General features: G+C 49.8%; 1 protein-coding gene across 2 annotated transcripts in view; it reads right to left on the reverse strand.

Moving 5' to 3' along the window:
* Positions 1–310: 310 nt before the first annotated feature.
* The window catches only part of LOC124405115 (homeobox protein homothorax), a 287,444-nt gene continuing 271,429 nt past the window's right edge, over positions 311–16,325 (reverse strand). Inside the window, exons 12-14 of one of the 2 annotated variants that reach the window (XM_046879750.1) lie at positions 13,017–13,075; positions 669–816; positions 311–395 (exon numbers count right to left, since the gene is read on the reverse strand). In XM_046879750.1, coding sequence (XP_046735706.1) covers positions 671–816; positions 13,017–13,075 — 205 coding nt within the window. In that variant the 3' untranslated portion in view covers positions 311–395; positions 669–670. Of the gene's footprint in view, positions 396–668; positions 838–13,016; positions 13,076–16,325 lie in introns of both variants that reach the window. The other variant, XM_046879749.1, reaches the window with a different exon arrangement.

Genomic DNA, 16,325 nt, shown 5'->3' on the forward strand with positions numbered 1-16,325 from the left:
TAATTTTTTATCGCGGGATTTGGCAGTGCAATCAATTCCCCCGTCTTCACACGGTTTAGTTCTTCGATTAATTACATGTATAGATATGACATATACACGAGCACACACACATCTATAAGCTGTGCGTGTCGTATGTACCGCATTGACAACCGATATTTCTGTTGATTAATATCCGTAAAACGACGTCGCGCAAATCTTCGGTGCAGGTGTTCTAACGACGCGCTGCAGCACGGCTTACGAGGTCTCAGACACCCCTTACCTTGAGGCTCTCCGTGCCGACGACGTCTGCGAAAAACATCCCTTGCTTATTTCCGTGATCCGCAGATCCATTCACGCGCGATACGGCATCAGACGCAAACTTCGTTCTCGCCTGCACTCGGTTCGAACGCCTTTAGCTGTAACACAAAGCAGAAGATCGAAGAGTCGAATCTCTGAAAGGGGATGATGATCTTGGCGCGAGCTTGAAAATGAAAAACCAAAACCCCTCTTCGCACGACAGAGTTGGCTTTTATTTCGAGGAGTGATGTAACCACCGTAAGCGGTGCAACTGAAACCACTTTCATCGATCCGCATCGCGGTCGTTAAAACCGAACGCGAACCTCCGAGTGTATTTTCCGACTCCAACCCTGTCGCTAAGGGGATGATGACACGGCGCTACGTTTGCTTACCTTTATAAGGGGTGGCCGTAGTATTCCGGAGGGTAGTGGTACTGGTTGTGGAAGGTGGGGTCTCCCGGCGGTCGATGCATCATGCTGGCCGCCTGTCCGTCCATCATGTAGCCCATCGTCGCTTCCGGGCTGTACGCCCCGCTCGGCCCTGCAGACAACGGCGGAAACACTACGCGTTACTACGGTTAGAACCCTGTTCTTCAGCCGGCAGGCGGCTATGCGAAATTCTCGATTCGATCGAGCTGTGTTGCTTTGTAGGCCGCGCGATTCGATCCAGAATCGTCACGATCATGGACAATTTTTTAGAACCAAACACAAGTCCCCAAAAAAATTCCGTGGACATTCGTTCCTTTCTCGATCGAACCACACTTGGCTGTTTCAACATGGCTGAACTTGAACCTTGATTCGCAGGGTTTTGAACAATGTTTACGACTTGTTTATAGAGACTTGTTACAAAAGAATCAAGATTGAGGAACAATGTTCGCCATATTTTTATTGAATAGTGTGACTGTATATGTGTGTGTGTGTGTGTGTATGTGTGTTGCGCGTCCTGACGGAGCTATAGGAACTGAGCAGCGGTTATAAGAGTAGGAAAGCTTCTGCTATCCTCCTACTTTCGAGATTCCTCCTTCTTCCCTATGAGCTTTCTTGTCAACTCCTCGTGTGTAACGGAGCCGCGTTGGCTGCCGGACGGGAGTGAGTCTCCCCTAGTTTTAATGTTGGTATCTTAATGTATATTGCCTCAATAAATCAAGTACCGTGATTGCGTCCCACCCTCGGATCCCTGCAGCCTCTCTCTTGGCCCAGTCGAGTTCCCGCTTTTCCCCATCTACGATCAGCCCCAGGCCGACTGCTGAGTAGCGCCGGCGACGGCTCCGGTGAAATCCTGAATGCAAGGGCGCACTATTGTGCACCACCGTTCCACAAGCCTTTCTTATGCTAAATCCGCCGGCGAAGCCAACCGAAGCCAACCCGAGTCTAGCCGCGACCTCAATCTACGCCGATACAGTCTCGCAGAGTCTCAATGGCGCCCGGCGCCCCGACCAAACCTCTGACAACAACTTCATTCCCCCCCCCCCCCCCCCCCCCCGCCCCCCCCCTCACCCCTACCATCCGCGTAGATCTTTATCAATACCCATAAATCCTCCGACTCTCATCTATCTCCGTAGCGGTGTTTAATTTTTGTACACCGGATTGGTTTCACTTTTGGTCAGTCAATGGGATCGAAAAGAACGAGAGAACGAGGGGGAGGGGGTGAAGTCACGGTTTACTAGCATACGTGGGGTAATAAGAACAAGAACTAAGAAATACTTGATTTCCTTTTAGCGGACGATAGTAAGTATTTACGTATAACAGCGAATGGTTGCAATTTGAAACCTGCAATAAAAGTTGGACACGATGAGACTCGTCGTAGCTGAGAGTTTTTGCCAGCGTGAAATCCTAGCTAAGAACTCGAAAGATAATAGATCCCAGTGCAGCTGTAACAGGCGGTACCTATACACGTATGTTATACACGTATATAGCTAACGGCGGTAAGGCGGTAAGCCGTATCGCATCTCCAGGGTAGACTGAGGAATGTAGTCTCATATAATAGCCGCCCAGGCGATATCCACTAACGAGAGATACGCTGGTAGTGTGATTAAACTGCGCCGTAACGCGCCAGGGAGTCCAGGATGGGAGCCCAGGGCGACCCGAGCAGCCCCGCGTGCTCTGAACCCTGGATTTCACCAAATGAGACCCACATGCCGAGCGTTTTCTCTCGTGAAAGCCTCGCAAAAACCGCTGGAATCCAACTAGCGTAGCTGCCGCCACTGCGGTTCGAAGCATCATTTGCATCTGGGATAGCCTCGTGAGGTTTAAACATGCGAGTGAAAACTGGTTCCTCGCTGTTATAATCACGCTCCGTCAAGTCCCAGAATCCGGGCCCCGTCATCCGTCCACTCTCGCCGATGACAGTCGGTCGTAGGTCGGGCCCATTTAAAAGCCCGTTGATCGTTTCTCCGGAGAAGCTTGCTTAATCGAATGCAGTTCGCGGGGCTTTGAGTTTAGCCGGTAAATTCAGGGCGGGAATATAACGAAATCGGATGAGATCGAGGCGAACCGTATACCGTTCGGTCGGTCGGTTTGGTTTGGTTTAGTTTGGTTTGGTTGGGGAAAAAGGCGCGGGGCGACGCAATAAAGCCTTCGGGACGTAAATCCGAAGGCGCGCTTACGCTTACGGTTAGGAACGAGTGTAGAGAGGGGGAGGGAGAGGGAGAGGGAGAGGGAAGGACCCCTCTGCAGGAGCGCGGGCGTTATACCTCCGTAATTTATTTAGAGGGGAAATGAGGGAGCCGTTAATTGCCGTCCGCTAAGCTGCGAGAAAGTATTCTGGGATGGGATCTAAAAGGGAGTTGCACGCCGAAAGAGGGAAGCTGAGGCTGAGGCTGAAGGCTGAAACTCAGAGACTGAGACTGAGAGTCCTGAGGAAAGGGGGTATATGGGATGGGAGGGCGGCCAGCCAACCGAGTGAGAGAAAACGGGCCCTGCTGCTTTCATGCTTCTTACTCCCCGACGAACAACCCCGAAACTTCTAAAAGGAGATTCATTGCTGGCCACCGAGTTACGGTTATGTGTATACCAGCTGGTGTGCGCCGACCCGGCAGCTCCGCCGAGCGGTTTCATCGAGGTTTCACCCTAAACCGTCGTGGGTTGCGTTCCGTAGTGGAGACGTGGACAAGTTCCTGTCCGTCTGTATCTGGAACGTTTCTGCCGCTCTTCGAAGCCCGTGAAATAAGAGAGAAAATGGAAAAGTGGTTCAGCTGCTGCAGGTGGTCGTAATTAAACCATCAATCCAACGTCGCAGAGAGCGCTGGAGTCTCGAAGTGAACTTTAAAATTCCTTTAAATCTCGAGAAGTTGAGTTCGTTACTTCGCTCCGGGGCGGGAAACTGATGGTTCTTACTCTCCGGACTTCCATATCTATCACCAAGAGTGGTGGCGTAGCTACCAGCTCCTCCGGTGGTTTAGGCGCGACCATTCTCGATCCGGGACTCGAAACTTCCCGATGAGAAGTCGGAGCAACTTCTGGCAAACGACTCTGGACCACTTCGTGTTGCCGCCAACTAACTTCTTCCGTCGCCGGAAATGCCCCTCCAGACTTGCTGCATTCTCCAGGCACCAATTCCAGCACCTCGGCTGCACCATCCGCCATTACCAGCGTGAGTTAAGCCGTACCGAGGCTGCAGTTTGTCGGATTTTTGATCCTACGAAGAGGAAAATTTCCGCACGATCGGCGAACGAGGCGGTAGACAAAAGCGGCTCGATTGGAAACGGAAGACCATCTACAGGGCACGGTCCATATCTTTTGAAACTGTGGAAAAGTAGGGCGGAATGGGAAACCGCGGAGACACCGCAGAGGGGAAAAGGAAGGGGAAGGGGAAGGGAAGGCGGCCACGACGACTATCTCGTCGAGGACGAAGAGTGGATATAACCGGGAAACTGGGGAAGACGAGTCGCGGTACGGAAGCCGGAAATGTGCTCCGGATCCTTCAACGATCCCTCGATGAAACTATTGGTCATCCGCGAAGCAATACCGGAAATGCCTCCGGATCTAATAACTCATCGGTTAGCTCGGGTTCGAATTGTTCATTGTTTAGCCCGGCGGTCCGCTTAGCGGCCGTTCTCCTTGGCCCTTCTTCGCCCTTCTTCGAGGACAGCGATGCTTCGGCCGCTTTCCTCGATTTCCCCTGCACTTGGCCGACTCGCAGCCACGCCGTCATGCTCTTCTGGCTCCTTGATTACCGCAACTATCGTTAAAGATACCATTAGCCGATGAATCGCTGCCCCATATAGCGTCGGAGGTTGTCTCTACTGCCGAGGGAAGCGAGAGAAACGAAGGAGTGATTCTCTCAACAGCCGAGGTAATTTACCGAGACTTTCCGATTCCGGAATCTCTTCTCTTGTTTCTCCGCTTCGTGACTCGCGGGGAGAGGAAAAAAACAACAACGAACAATGTGAAAAAAAAAAAAAAAAAAATATTGAGGATGAAAGAGAAAGGAAATGGATACGAAAAAGAACACCACCACCACCATCACCACGAATCCACGAAGCAACCCATTTTAATTGACCGTAACGACGTTTACGTAACTCGAAAATAATCACTCGGACAAAAACACTCGCCGTTTTTGCCGCTATGCAATGCGGCGTAATCTTCTTTATACAATTTTGTCACAAGATGTATAAGGTCTGAAGGGCAACGAATCAAAATTAGTCTCAGAATAGAGTTGGAATTTACGCAAAACCATGACTCGGCAATTGCATGTATACTGAACTGAAATGGTGGCATGATATTCTATGGAATGGGGAAAAAGAGAACACTAACAACAAAAAAAAGGGGCAGGGGGGGGGGGGAGAAAGAAAGAAAAGCAAGAAGATGAGAAAAGCGCTGACGGTGAAACAGTATGAGATAACGTATTTTGAACGAGGAGGAAGCGGCTGGCAATCGATTTCAGATTTCGCGCTGAAGTCAGCGACACTTGAACCCTTCGAGCAGAGAAAACAGCGTGCGAGTTTCCGACTTGGTGAGTCAAGAGCTTCCTATATTTTCCAGCATTACTTGCGTTTTCGCACGTGATAACTCCCGCGGCTGAAACGGAACGGCGTTTTATCGATGACGGTTGGAAAGAGAAAAAAAAGGAAAGAAAAGAAAAAAAAAGATGATCAAGGATGGGGACAAAAAGAAAGAGATGATCAAGGCGAGAGCCATCCCAGATAATCGAGGCAGATTTGTGACGTACTTACGAGCGAAAAATAAAGATGAGATAAAAAGAGAAAGAGAAAAATGAAAAAATAAAAAAATAAAAAAAAATCGAAAACGAAGCATATGTGGCAGAGGAATGCAAACGGGTAAAACGTATAATCTCGGAGAATGAGTGGAAAGATATCCGCAGCTGCCGTCGGCCACGCAGGACGTCTGTAATTGCAAGAATTTAATCAATCAGATACATCCTTGCCAAGGCCCCGTTAACCTTGCCAAGCCGAGTTAAGCCTCGGGGAGTCTCATTTAAGATAAACCCGTCCAGCGAAGAGAAGGAGGAGAAGAAGAAGAAGATGAAGATGAAGATGAAGACGAAGAAGAAGAAGCGCGCGGACAAGGAAGGAAGGAAATAAAGAGCAGATGCGGACGGCAAGCGAAGAGCGGAAAACGCCGCACCGGAATGATGAAACGGCAGGACTACTATCCTAGATTCCCGCCTCCCCCCCCCCCCCCCCCCCTCCTCCTCCTCCGCACACCCTTTTACTCTCTCGACGAGCGGCGGGCACACACGAAAACACACAGCCACACACGCCAACCCCTGCATCGGGGTGAAATATAGCTCCTTGGAGGTCGATGACTTCCGCTATTTTTCTTCCGCTGTCTCCAGCAAGCGAGTTCCTTCCTCGGTTCCTCCAGGATCCCGGGATGCCCGCCTAGCCTTCTTCGCCGATGAAAGGAGGACGGTCATCGATCGCCAGTCGGCCACTGAAACGAAGCTTCCTGCCCCCGAAAAGGGTCGAAAATATTTTACGATTTGCACACCTCGAGGATGCCGGACGATTTCGATCTCCACCGACCGGCGACAGCAGTTTCAAGATCCCACGGAGTCCTGGGTTAGGACAGGAGGAAAGAAGCCGTTGCATTTATGGATGCGCGTCTTGATGACGAGTTTAAATTAATTTCACCCTCCGACATCGGCGTTGCGGTTTGGCATATTTTAACCAATTTCTTCAGGGGGTTCGTTTTATCGCATGATCATCGCGCGTGTATTTCATTTTGCGATACGAATATTTTTTCCCAACATTTCTCTTTCTTGCACCGCCTTGAATTCTCATAAATTTCGTCCACTGCGAGGACTGCGGACGGACGAGATTTGCCAAATCTGCCGTGCCGATCGGGTGAAATAAGAAGACAGTAAACAAGGAGACGCTACTCACCCGATCGTCCGCCTCTCCGTCGTTGCCTGACGTAATAAATAATTAATGATTGAGCGCGCCGCGAGGAGGAGGCCTGTCTATAAACCTCTTAATATTTATAAGGTATGAGGTATACGTCGTGTATACAGAGGCGAGAGCCATACGAGCTGGATGAAGGCTGCACCCCCCGAGCGAACCACGATTTTATATGGCGCACCTTACAGTATTTGGATATTTTAATTAACCGATCGACCATAAATTATGGTAATTGGGAGCCGCCGAGTTGTAGGCGAATCTCTGGATCCTATGCCTCTTTTATACATTTCAAACCCGGATTGTGGCGCGGTCGAAATCGAGAGGAGAATATTAATCGGAATCGAGACGGAATGACTCGCGAGCAGGACTTAGTCGCTGCGAAACGCCCCGCGATTTCTTGCAAACTTTATAATATTGCGAAGGAAAACAAACATTTCGTAATTATCGGAGCGGCGGTACAAGAGAAGCGATCAATCGAGCCTCGCCGAGGGTTGAAGGGGGGTGAGAAAATAGCGGGAAAGACCGATGGAAACGAGTCATCGTTCGACAGAACAGATTGCGGTAATTCTATGGAAAGGAGGAAAAATCCTCTGAACTACGCTGCACGTATACCTCGTCGAAACCGTCTTCAAAACTACGGTCAAACTCCGGGGTAAAACGGCGCTCCAAGTTGTCTAGGGGTCACCGGTCAACGGTTCGAGATGCGATAGAACAGGCCATTATGCTGGCCTGATAAGATAGGTCCACCCTCCGAGCCGGCTACTCGAACCTTGATACACCGGACGCGCCTCGAGGGCATGAAAAATCTAGCAGGATCCCGTCGCCGGGTGTCGGACGACCCTCGCCCGCCTATCTCGGGGCTCCGATCGAGCGCCGCTGGTCAGTCGGGTCCTTCATTTCCTGGACCAATTTATATCCGCAGGGATGGTTGATTTCGCGTCGAATTTACATTCGGGATTAAAAGCTGAGTTCGGAGGAAAATCAATCGGACATGAGTCCTGGAGCGCGGAAAACCGCGCTGCAAGTTTTTCTCGCATCGCAAAATCGTGAAGCGGAGAACGAAGAAGAGCAATGCAATTTCGTCGTAGGTAAGCCTTCGAGCCTTCGACGTCGCGGCTCCCCTCCGACAAATAATAACATTTCTATAAGGCGGTCGTTTGTAGGCGACGCCCGCCGCCGGAACCCCCGTTTCAATTAACGCATGACGTATGACGTATGCCGTATAAGGACCATCCGAGCACCTCTCTCGCCCTCGCTCAGGGCCGTAATGCCGGAGGTCGCGCGGCTAAGTAACTCTATATCATACTACTACGTGACAGGAACGACGTAATGTCCGTCGAAACAGAAACGCTTCTCCCCCTGCAGGATACGCGGAACCCTCAGAGCTTTTTGGAGCCCGAATAACCGGCCGAAATAGCTTGCTGCTGTACCTCCTTTGGCAAGAGTTGAATTTGGAATTTTTATTACGAGTATTGCGGATCGAATAGTTTGCATTTTAGAGAAAAAAAATTTAGTTTTGGGCTTTCGGGAGTCAGAATTATGACCTATAATCCGTCAAACGTTGTGCCGAGGCAACTGAAAAATCACGGGAATTATTTCGCGTATTAATTAGTGGAAATATTATAGGCATTTTCAGGAAAAACTGAAAGAATGGAATCTGCACAGTGAAATCGTTTCCTCGACATTAAAAACTGAAAAATTTATAACTAAGTTCTTGTTTATAATTCCGATAGGTTTTTATTATTGGATTTATGAGAACATCAGCGTTGCCAAAAAGATTCTCGACTGTCCAATCTCCTTAGACAATAACATTTTCGAGACTGAATACTTTAACGAATGTGAAAACTACTCGAGAAGTAAATCGGTCTCATTTTTTCCAACCGCCGAACCGCGTTGTTTTCGTTATAGGAATAGTAGGTTCCATGGCCACGATACTCGGGTGGAAAATTGCCTCCGTGAGTATCCCGGCTCTGTCCGGCATTCGGGACATCCGGTCGTCGAGATAAGTCCAGCGAAGCTCTCGGAGTCGATCTCATATTCGGTCGGACTCCCCAGCTCCGCGCATCGGATCCTTTCGCATCTAGTCTCGGGTCATTCGTCACGGACTCGCTGAGAGCATCGTCTCGATAAGGCTCGCCCGGGTCTTTCCCTTCGGGGCTTCGGGGTTGCGGGTCGCTATCTGCCGCTGCGGAGGCGGGGGTGGGGGTGGAGGTGGAGGTGGAGGCGAGGTCCCTCCAGCGCCCCGAATCCACTCCATCTCACTTGGCTCGGCACCCGGGCCACCCCGCCCGCACCAACGCCATCAATCAAGGTTGTCAATTTGTAATGGCGATTCTCTGTGTCCATCTCGGCCGGGTCCAGACTCCCTCCACTTCTCCTCCACGCTCGACGGGATCCTACGGCGCGCCGATGGAATGGGAGAATTGAGTAGCGGAGTGACCAGCTCCGAATCCTCTCTCGCCGCCTCTTTCTGCTCTATGGTATTCCAGGGGACGGGGCTAAATAAAATAAATGTCCGAGGGGACAAAAACGCCCTTAGAAACAGCGCTGCCTCGCGTTAGCTCTTTGTTTTTTTCCCTCAATTACCGAAACTCTGGAAAGCAGGTCTCTCTGGGCGTTGTTGCTCGGGACCAGGATCGCGGAAAATCGGGAAGGATGGAACGGGTGAAAGTGTGATTAAAAACGAAAGCTCGAACGGCGCTCCGGTGTTTCCGTTATTGAAATTAAAATCCGACGGAATCGTAGATAAAGCACGAGAAGGAAGCTTGACGATCGTGAGACGGAAGACGTACGTTCTTCGGTGCATCATCGATCCTCCTACACTCTTCCATATCCTCGGATCCTAAATACTTGTGAACCGCAACTCAAAGCAGTGTTAACATCACCAGATACGACTTTCGGAGAGTGGTAATCGTGCGGCTTGGCACTCGGTCCGCATCTCCAGATTGGACTAATGCATAATGCGTTTAATGGGTGCGTGACATGTTCCAAGTCGTGTGACGGCTGCGTTGGAACGACGAGCCAGCCAACCCGTCGGTTGTCCTACTTGCCGGCTAATGATGCTGGTGTTGCACGGCCGAGGGCGTCATCAATCATACTTTCATTACGACGATTGCCGGTGCGCCCTGCGCCAGAAACATCCCGAATAGAAGTATCTAGCTGCCGGGACTCGCGCGTAATTTTTCCAGTGACAACGGACTAGAAGGAAGAAGGGTATCCCCCCCCTTCCCACTCTCAGCCCCGCTGGAAATCGTCGCCGCGGCACAATCGCTGCGTAATAACCGGAGTGTGTCTCTGGCTATTAATTCTGAAGGGAAAGTCTTGGAACGCGTAATGGAAGACCCGTAGACTAGCTGCGTGATGCTCGCCCCGCTCCCCTCGCCAAAAACCATCGCTCGGCTCCCTCGACGAGCCATTCGCGGCCCTATCGCTCGTTTTGCCCATTACGCCAATCGGCGCTCCGCCACTCACTTACCCAGGACGAAAATTCATTTACTCGACGTATTTTGAAACGAAAAAATCCCACAACAAGCCGATGCGCGTTCGCCATTAGACATTAATGGATAACCGCATGAATAGATGGGAGAAGCCTAGGGGATGCGGTCGATGGATTTAGGATTTCATCGAGGAGCTACACGTACGCTTAAATTTGAAAATTTTGGGGGATTATTTAATTTTGTAAAACAAAACACTGCCGTAGTTCAGAAGCAGGCGATTCTAGGACTCGTCCTTTAACTCGACGTCGCGATCCTGGAGATTGAACGGGCAGCGGTAGACAACCCTGACCTAGCTCGAGCGGTAGGAAATTTTTCTCGTTCTCGTTTGTCGCGCAATAAATATAACTGCCTGCAAGGCATACGCTTGGGGTAATTTTACGAGAATACCACGCGACCTCCACCTCCTCCCCATATACGTCTTATTGCCTGTCATGGCGCCGTTTGCACAAAACATCGGGCCAAGTGTACGCGCGCTGCCGTGGCAAAGTCTCAGCTTTACGACACTTTCGGGCGAGCTGTTACGTTTTTACAACGTCGTTCTGAAAACACGGAGGGGTGTATCTGCCCGGCTATGCTCGAGCTCCTCGTTCCACCTCCGACAATTCCTTGCGATATTATCAGAAGGGCGTAGGTGGATTTCGACGGGAATTCGAGAGAATCGAATATGAAAGTCTGGCCGCTTGATGGGGTTGAATTTCGCGTATCGAGAGCTGCGCTGAGCTGACGAAGTCGATGCCCGAAAGGAAGTCTACTTTGTGAAAGTAGGTAATTACGTCGATGATTAGAAGGGTGAGTTTTCGCAACTTGCGACGGAGACGTGGACTCCCGTCGTTATCGTTCTCGTCGTTGAGACACGCGCCGATACGAAGTTAATAGAAACCTAAGCAAGGGACTACTTCCTCCCTCTCGTAAAATGATGCACCGAGAGTTTATAGTTTGCGGTTATGTGTTCTTCTCCCCTTGGGCTAGCGCGTTGGGGCGCGTGATTGAAAGGATTTTGAAAATAAAGGCGGCGGGAAAACCGCGAGATATTTTGGTGGTCGGGGAGCGGTGAAGGAAGTCAGGCAAGCAGAGAGTGGAGAGCGGGAGAGGGAAGAGTGGGCGAGCGGAGGGGTTGGACTGATCAGGATTGACTCCGGGATGATAATCTGGCGGACACGGATTTCCACTTTGCTCCCGGCGAAGGTATAACGCGACGTCGTCGCCTCCAAGCACCTCAGCTGCCGAATCCCTCCGGCGAGTGAGAGGCGGGCGATAATTTGAGCAATTTTTCAATCGGCGTTCGCCGAAATTCCGCAGCCGCGAGGCGGGGTGGAGAGCTACTTGCGCTAAACCGCCCCTAAAGCCTGGTTTCGGTAAAACAAACAACCCGTAACTCAGTGAGTGTTTATGAGAAGGAAGAGGTGGACGGGGAGGGTCGGCCGAGTCGTAAAAGTGCGCGAAATGTCGGCCCGCGTTTGGACCCGGAACCCTCGCCGCCGCTGTTTCGCCGCTGAGACTTTTCTTAAGAGCCGTAGTTTTCCCGATGAGAGTAGAAGCGGGGGCGAAACTCGGCCGGAAAGGTTTCCCGGGACAGCCGCATGTTCCCGGATCGTAAAACCCAGTCTGATCACCGCTACCAATTATCCCGCCGTTATCCAAGCGTTATCCGGACGTTATCCTGGCGTTATCCACCCGCCCCGCCTGCGCATCCCTCGCCCCTCGCCGCGCGTTACGTCTCTTCGCCCCTTTATTCCCGAACCCTTCAACCCGAGAGCCAACCCTCCGCCTCCTCCTCCTCCTCCTCCCTGTTCGCCCTTCTTGTTGTCTCTCGTTCTACTATATCCGACGAGGCGATTCTCACCTCCTGAAGAGCGTTGCTTCGGATTCGGAGATAAGAAATTAACTAAATTCACGCCAGTTTGAAATCAAGATTCAACCGCCCGTCTGGCCTCCCGGGAATCAAGTTAGATTTCAAATTGCCGGAAAGTAAATTTATTTTTATAACTCTCTCAAAATACTCATCTAATTATTCTACTAGCTAATAAAACTAGGTAACTCTATATCCGATTCGTGTTCTAAGGATAATTCAGGGGGAAAATATTCTAGAAATTGTTCGAAATGGTTTCATTTCGTATCGATATTTCAATTTATTTCTAATCCCGTTCTGAGACATATTTAGAATTTCAATATTCTCCCGCACGCGGGTATTTTCCAGCGGAATGTCAGAGCGAACACGGAAACGGAATTAGTTGGAAACGTGTCTGACTAAAAGGTACGAATCAAGTAGGTATCTCCGAGCGTAGTATTTGGTTAGAGGTTGAGTGAAGCATCGCGGTTGGTAGGAGAATTGTTGGTTTAAATAATTCATCGATTCAATTACGGGGCAGTGAAACAAAGGCTTTGAGTAAAACATCGGCTATTCGAACTGATTGATTTTATTAAGCGTTATCAAGTATGCTCAGAGCGCGATACGTGATTGAATTACAATTGTCGCTCTGGATTGTGGGATGATCAATTACACCGTCGGTCTACAACCAGTTTCGTATAATGCGATTAACCGCAACATCGAGGTGAAACCCGATCCATATCCGTGTCTACAAATTAAGTACGAAAATAAGTTTTCAATTCGTATTCAAAAGACAGCGTGACTGCTGGTTAAACATCCTAAGTATACGCAAGACTGTCACTATTATTAATGAACCGCGCCCCCTGACTCACGTCGACTTCCTACGAAATTTACCGAAGCTTAGGTTTCAGGATCTCCTGGCTCGTCCTCTCGGCATTATCACATGCATACAACGTAGCTCCGTTTACCACCAAGTGTGAATGTGTTCGTGTTTCGTGTGAGTTTGTTGAAATCGTGTGTAATAAGTCGAGTGACATAACTGGCTGCGACTTACCGGCTCTGTTGCTCTGGTCGATCATAGGCTGAACGATTCTACGTCTCGCATTGATAAACCTGGAACATAGAATGAAGAAAGGTGCGATTAGATGAGAAGGAGAAAATTATCGCCTGAACTGTTGCCCTCAACCACAACTCGTGTCGTTACTCGTGCACGTAGTAAAAGCAGCAGTATCGTCGTCTGCAGGAACAAAGAATCGAATATACTATACGGTGTCGAGAAGAAGGTTCGAGGCAGGATCATTAGCCCATTGGAGAGGCTTCCGAGCGAGCGCTTCCCAAACAATAGATTTGCGGTATGTTTTGGGGGCATAAGAGGCGGCGATGTGGACGAAGGACGAGGGGGGGTGGGGGTGTACGTCAGTCGACGTCAGCGTCGCGGCTCCCTAATGGGCGCAGACGCCGGAAGTGATTGGGTTTCCGCTCGACTGGGTCCGGGCACCCTTGGCCGGATCGTCGGGGGTGAGGTGGGGGGTGGGTGGAGGGCGTCGTACGCACCGGGTGAAATCGGGACTCGGGGAACGAGGATAGAAGCAGGAGAGGCGCAGCCCCCTTGTTTTGCAGCACATCTTTCTTGCTTAGTCTCACGCCTGGCTGACTCCCGGGAGAGTCTTATGAATAATAATTATTAAACTCTCGTCTATGTATACCATTATAGTCGGAAAGCCGTCGGGCAAGTTATAAGTCAAAGATGCTGAGTATAACGGGTTGATGCCTCGCGCGCTCCGGAGCTCGCCGTTAAGAACCTTCAGAACCAATTTGAGTTGACGGGTTCAAGAAACATACTTTGCCTATCTCGGGTATTAGTCGAACATCCCGTGTTTTAATAGCTCGACCGCTTCACCTTTTCAACCCCTTCGTTACGTCTGCGTTACGTTACCTACCTACCTACGTAAGTATACAATGTCGTGATCTTGACGCTGCGATAGCTGTGTTTAGGAGCTTTCGAAAAAATATATCCAGCGAAGCAAGCAGGTTTCAAGGAACAAACGGGCAGGCACTATCTCTTAAACAAGCCCGTCGCACGTGGATACATACATGGATATATTTGTAAAACTGTTGTCGCGGTGGATGCGCAAGGCGAGGGATGAGGCGGGGTAACCGCAGCGCGAGTTTGAATCGAATTACACGAGGAACACAGAGGATATAACTTAGCCGCTCTGTGTCAAGGCCCCGGATATCGTTAGATGAAAGAGTATCCCGGCGCACCCCGAGCCACCCCGGTCGCTTTGCCTCTCAGTGCCTCGGCTTTCCCCTTTGGCGGTGTAGGCGGCATGTCACAGCCAGCTGACTCCCGCCCCTGCCAGCCGCCCCCGTGGCTGAAATATCGCCCGAACAATGGCGCGCCACCCGAGCCACCCCAGCCCCCAACCCGCGGGCTGAGAGAAGCAGAGCGCAGAGAAACTCGGCAGCTCGGAAACCCGCGAGTCCGCCCTCCACCCCGGCTGTAACCAACAAGAGCTGGTGAGCCGAAGCCGGCTGATCCCCTCCCGGAAAACTTGTAGAAAAATTCGAAAAAGGCTCTTCTGCAAAGGGGGTTGGGCTGGAATTTTTTCACCCCCGATTGAAACGAGCGTTGTCTCTGTTCGTGTGTAGCTTCTTGTCACTTGATAATCCGCGAGCTACATCCTCCTCCCCCCCCCCCCCCCCCCCGGTATCGCGACACAATAACCACAACAAATGACCCGAAATCGATACAGCTTTTGTTTCCGGAGGCGTTGCGCGGATTATCGCGACATAATGAAGAACCTACTCGAACTCCGGATGCAAAGCCTCTGAGGGTACGGAGGTGGAGGGGGATGGGGATGAGGATGGGCGCCGAGGTACGAGGTGGACGTATTGTTCTCTTAGCAGCCTGCCGCTTTCCTCGGCACAACGTTCACCCCTGCATGGATGACAAAACACTTTTCTAACACCCCATCCCTGCACGACGTCTCATCCTGATTCGGAATTTCGGTGCGCGCGTTTTAATGCAGTTTTCATTATGCGATGAACACCTTGTAATACTGCACCGTCAGATCGACGTCGTTCAATGCGTCGATAATCCCGCTAGGAAAACTCCCAGGTCAGAAATAAATTTCTGTTTCTCATCTCTCTTCTCAAAGAAACTTTGAGTGAAGTAATAGTGAAAAAAAAAGAATTTCTCAAAAGTTTATATCGAAAAGAATCGGTGAAAAAAAAACGGCACCATCAATGCAATCGTAATCGTTAATACTGTATATAATACGTAAGCGGCAATAGATTGCAGCGGGCTCAGATCCCGTTACATTTTTATGGGAGGCCTGGAGAGAGCGAAGCATATGATGGTACTCCATAAAATAGAAATTTATTGCAGGGTGTTTACTGCATGACGCTGTATTTTGCAGACTAAGCAGTAGATGCTTGTACGTGCATGCATACGTGGGTGGTGGGCACGATTTGTGTGCGTGAATAACGCGTGAATTTGATCACGTGTCGCGTGGGAATCGTGACGCGGAAGACTTAGCGGTATGCTCGCAATGACGCAAGCTGCGTAGGGATGGAGGGATAAAAAAAAAAAGAACGGAATGACAGAAAGAAAGCAAAAAAAGAAAAGGTCGTGAGCCCGGAAACGAAAAAGAGATACGTCGAGAAAAGAAATGAAACAGACAAAAACACGCGATTTTAACATTTTTTCCTGTTACCTACAGTAAAAAACTTGCATAACGTTAATTAGATAAAGATTAGTGTATTATGGAGGTTACATAGACATTTACACCGCGTGAACTACACATAAAAAGTGTCGACACTTCCTGCCCGGTGCTTTAACACTTGGAAATTTCGTATGAAAAATGGAAAAGGTAACAAAACGAGCCAGCAATTATGTAATGACAAAAATCAGTGACTTGACGATTTCGTTGAATTTTTATGAGTAAACATCTAAGAATAGACTGGTGATGTTTCTATTTGATGAATATGACGATAACTTTAAGAACATCGATATGCTTCCGACAAACCTGAAGAAAACGATGAAAATAATATCCATATAACGCGCTGCGGTTCAAGTCGTTGATTTTAATCACCAATTTCTTTTGACAGCTGATGAAAAACCCTAAATTTCTGGGTAGACCCCCACTGATCGTAACGCGGTAGATAACTAACACATACGAGTGTGTGTATGTGTACATTTTCACATTACGTGTAGATTTTTCGTTTCCGCAGAGCGTTATACGGTAACTTACGTACCGAATGACGTCGCCTGATTTCGTTGGTCGGATTAACGCTGCAATGGAAGCTCGGCTATAACACCGGCGCGTTGTTCCGACGACTCAGGAATGCCGAGGATAAC

Source organism: Diprion similis, chromosome 4 (assembly GCF_021155765.1).
Source record: "Diprion similis isolate iyDipSimi1 chromosome 4, iyDipSimi1.1, whole genome shotgun sequence".
NCBI lineage: Eukaryota > Metazoa > Arthropoda > Insecta > Hymenoptera > Diprionidae > Diprion > Diprion similis.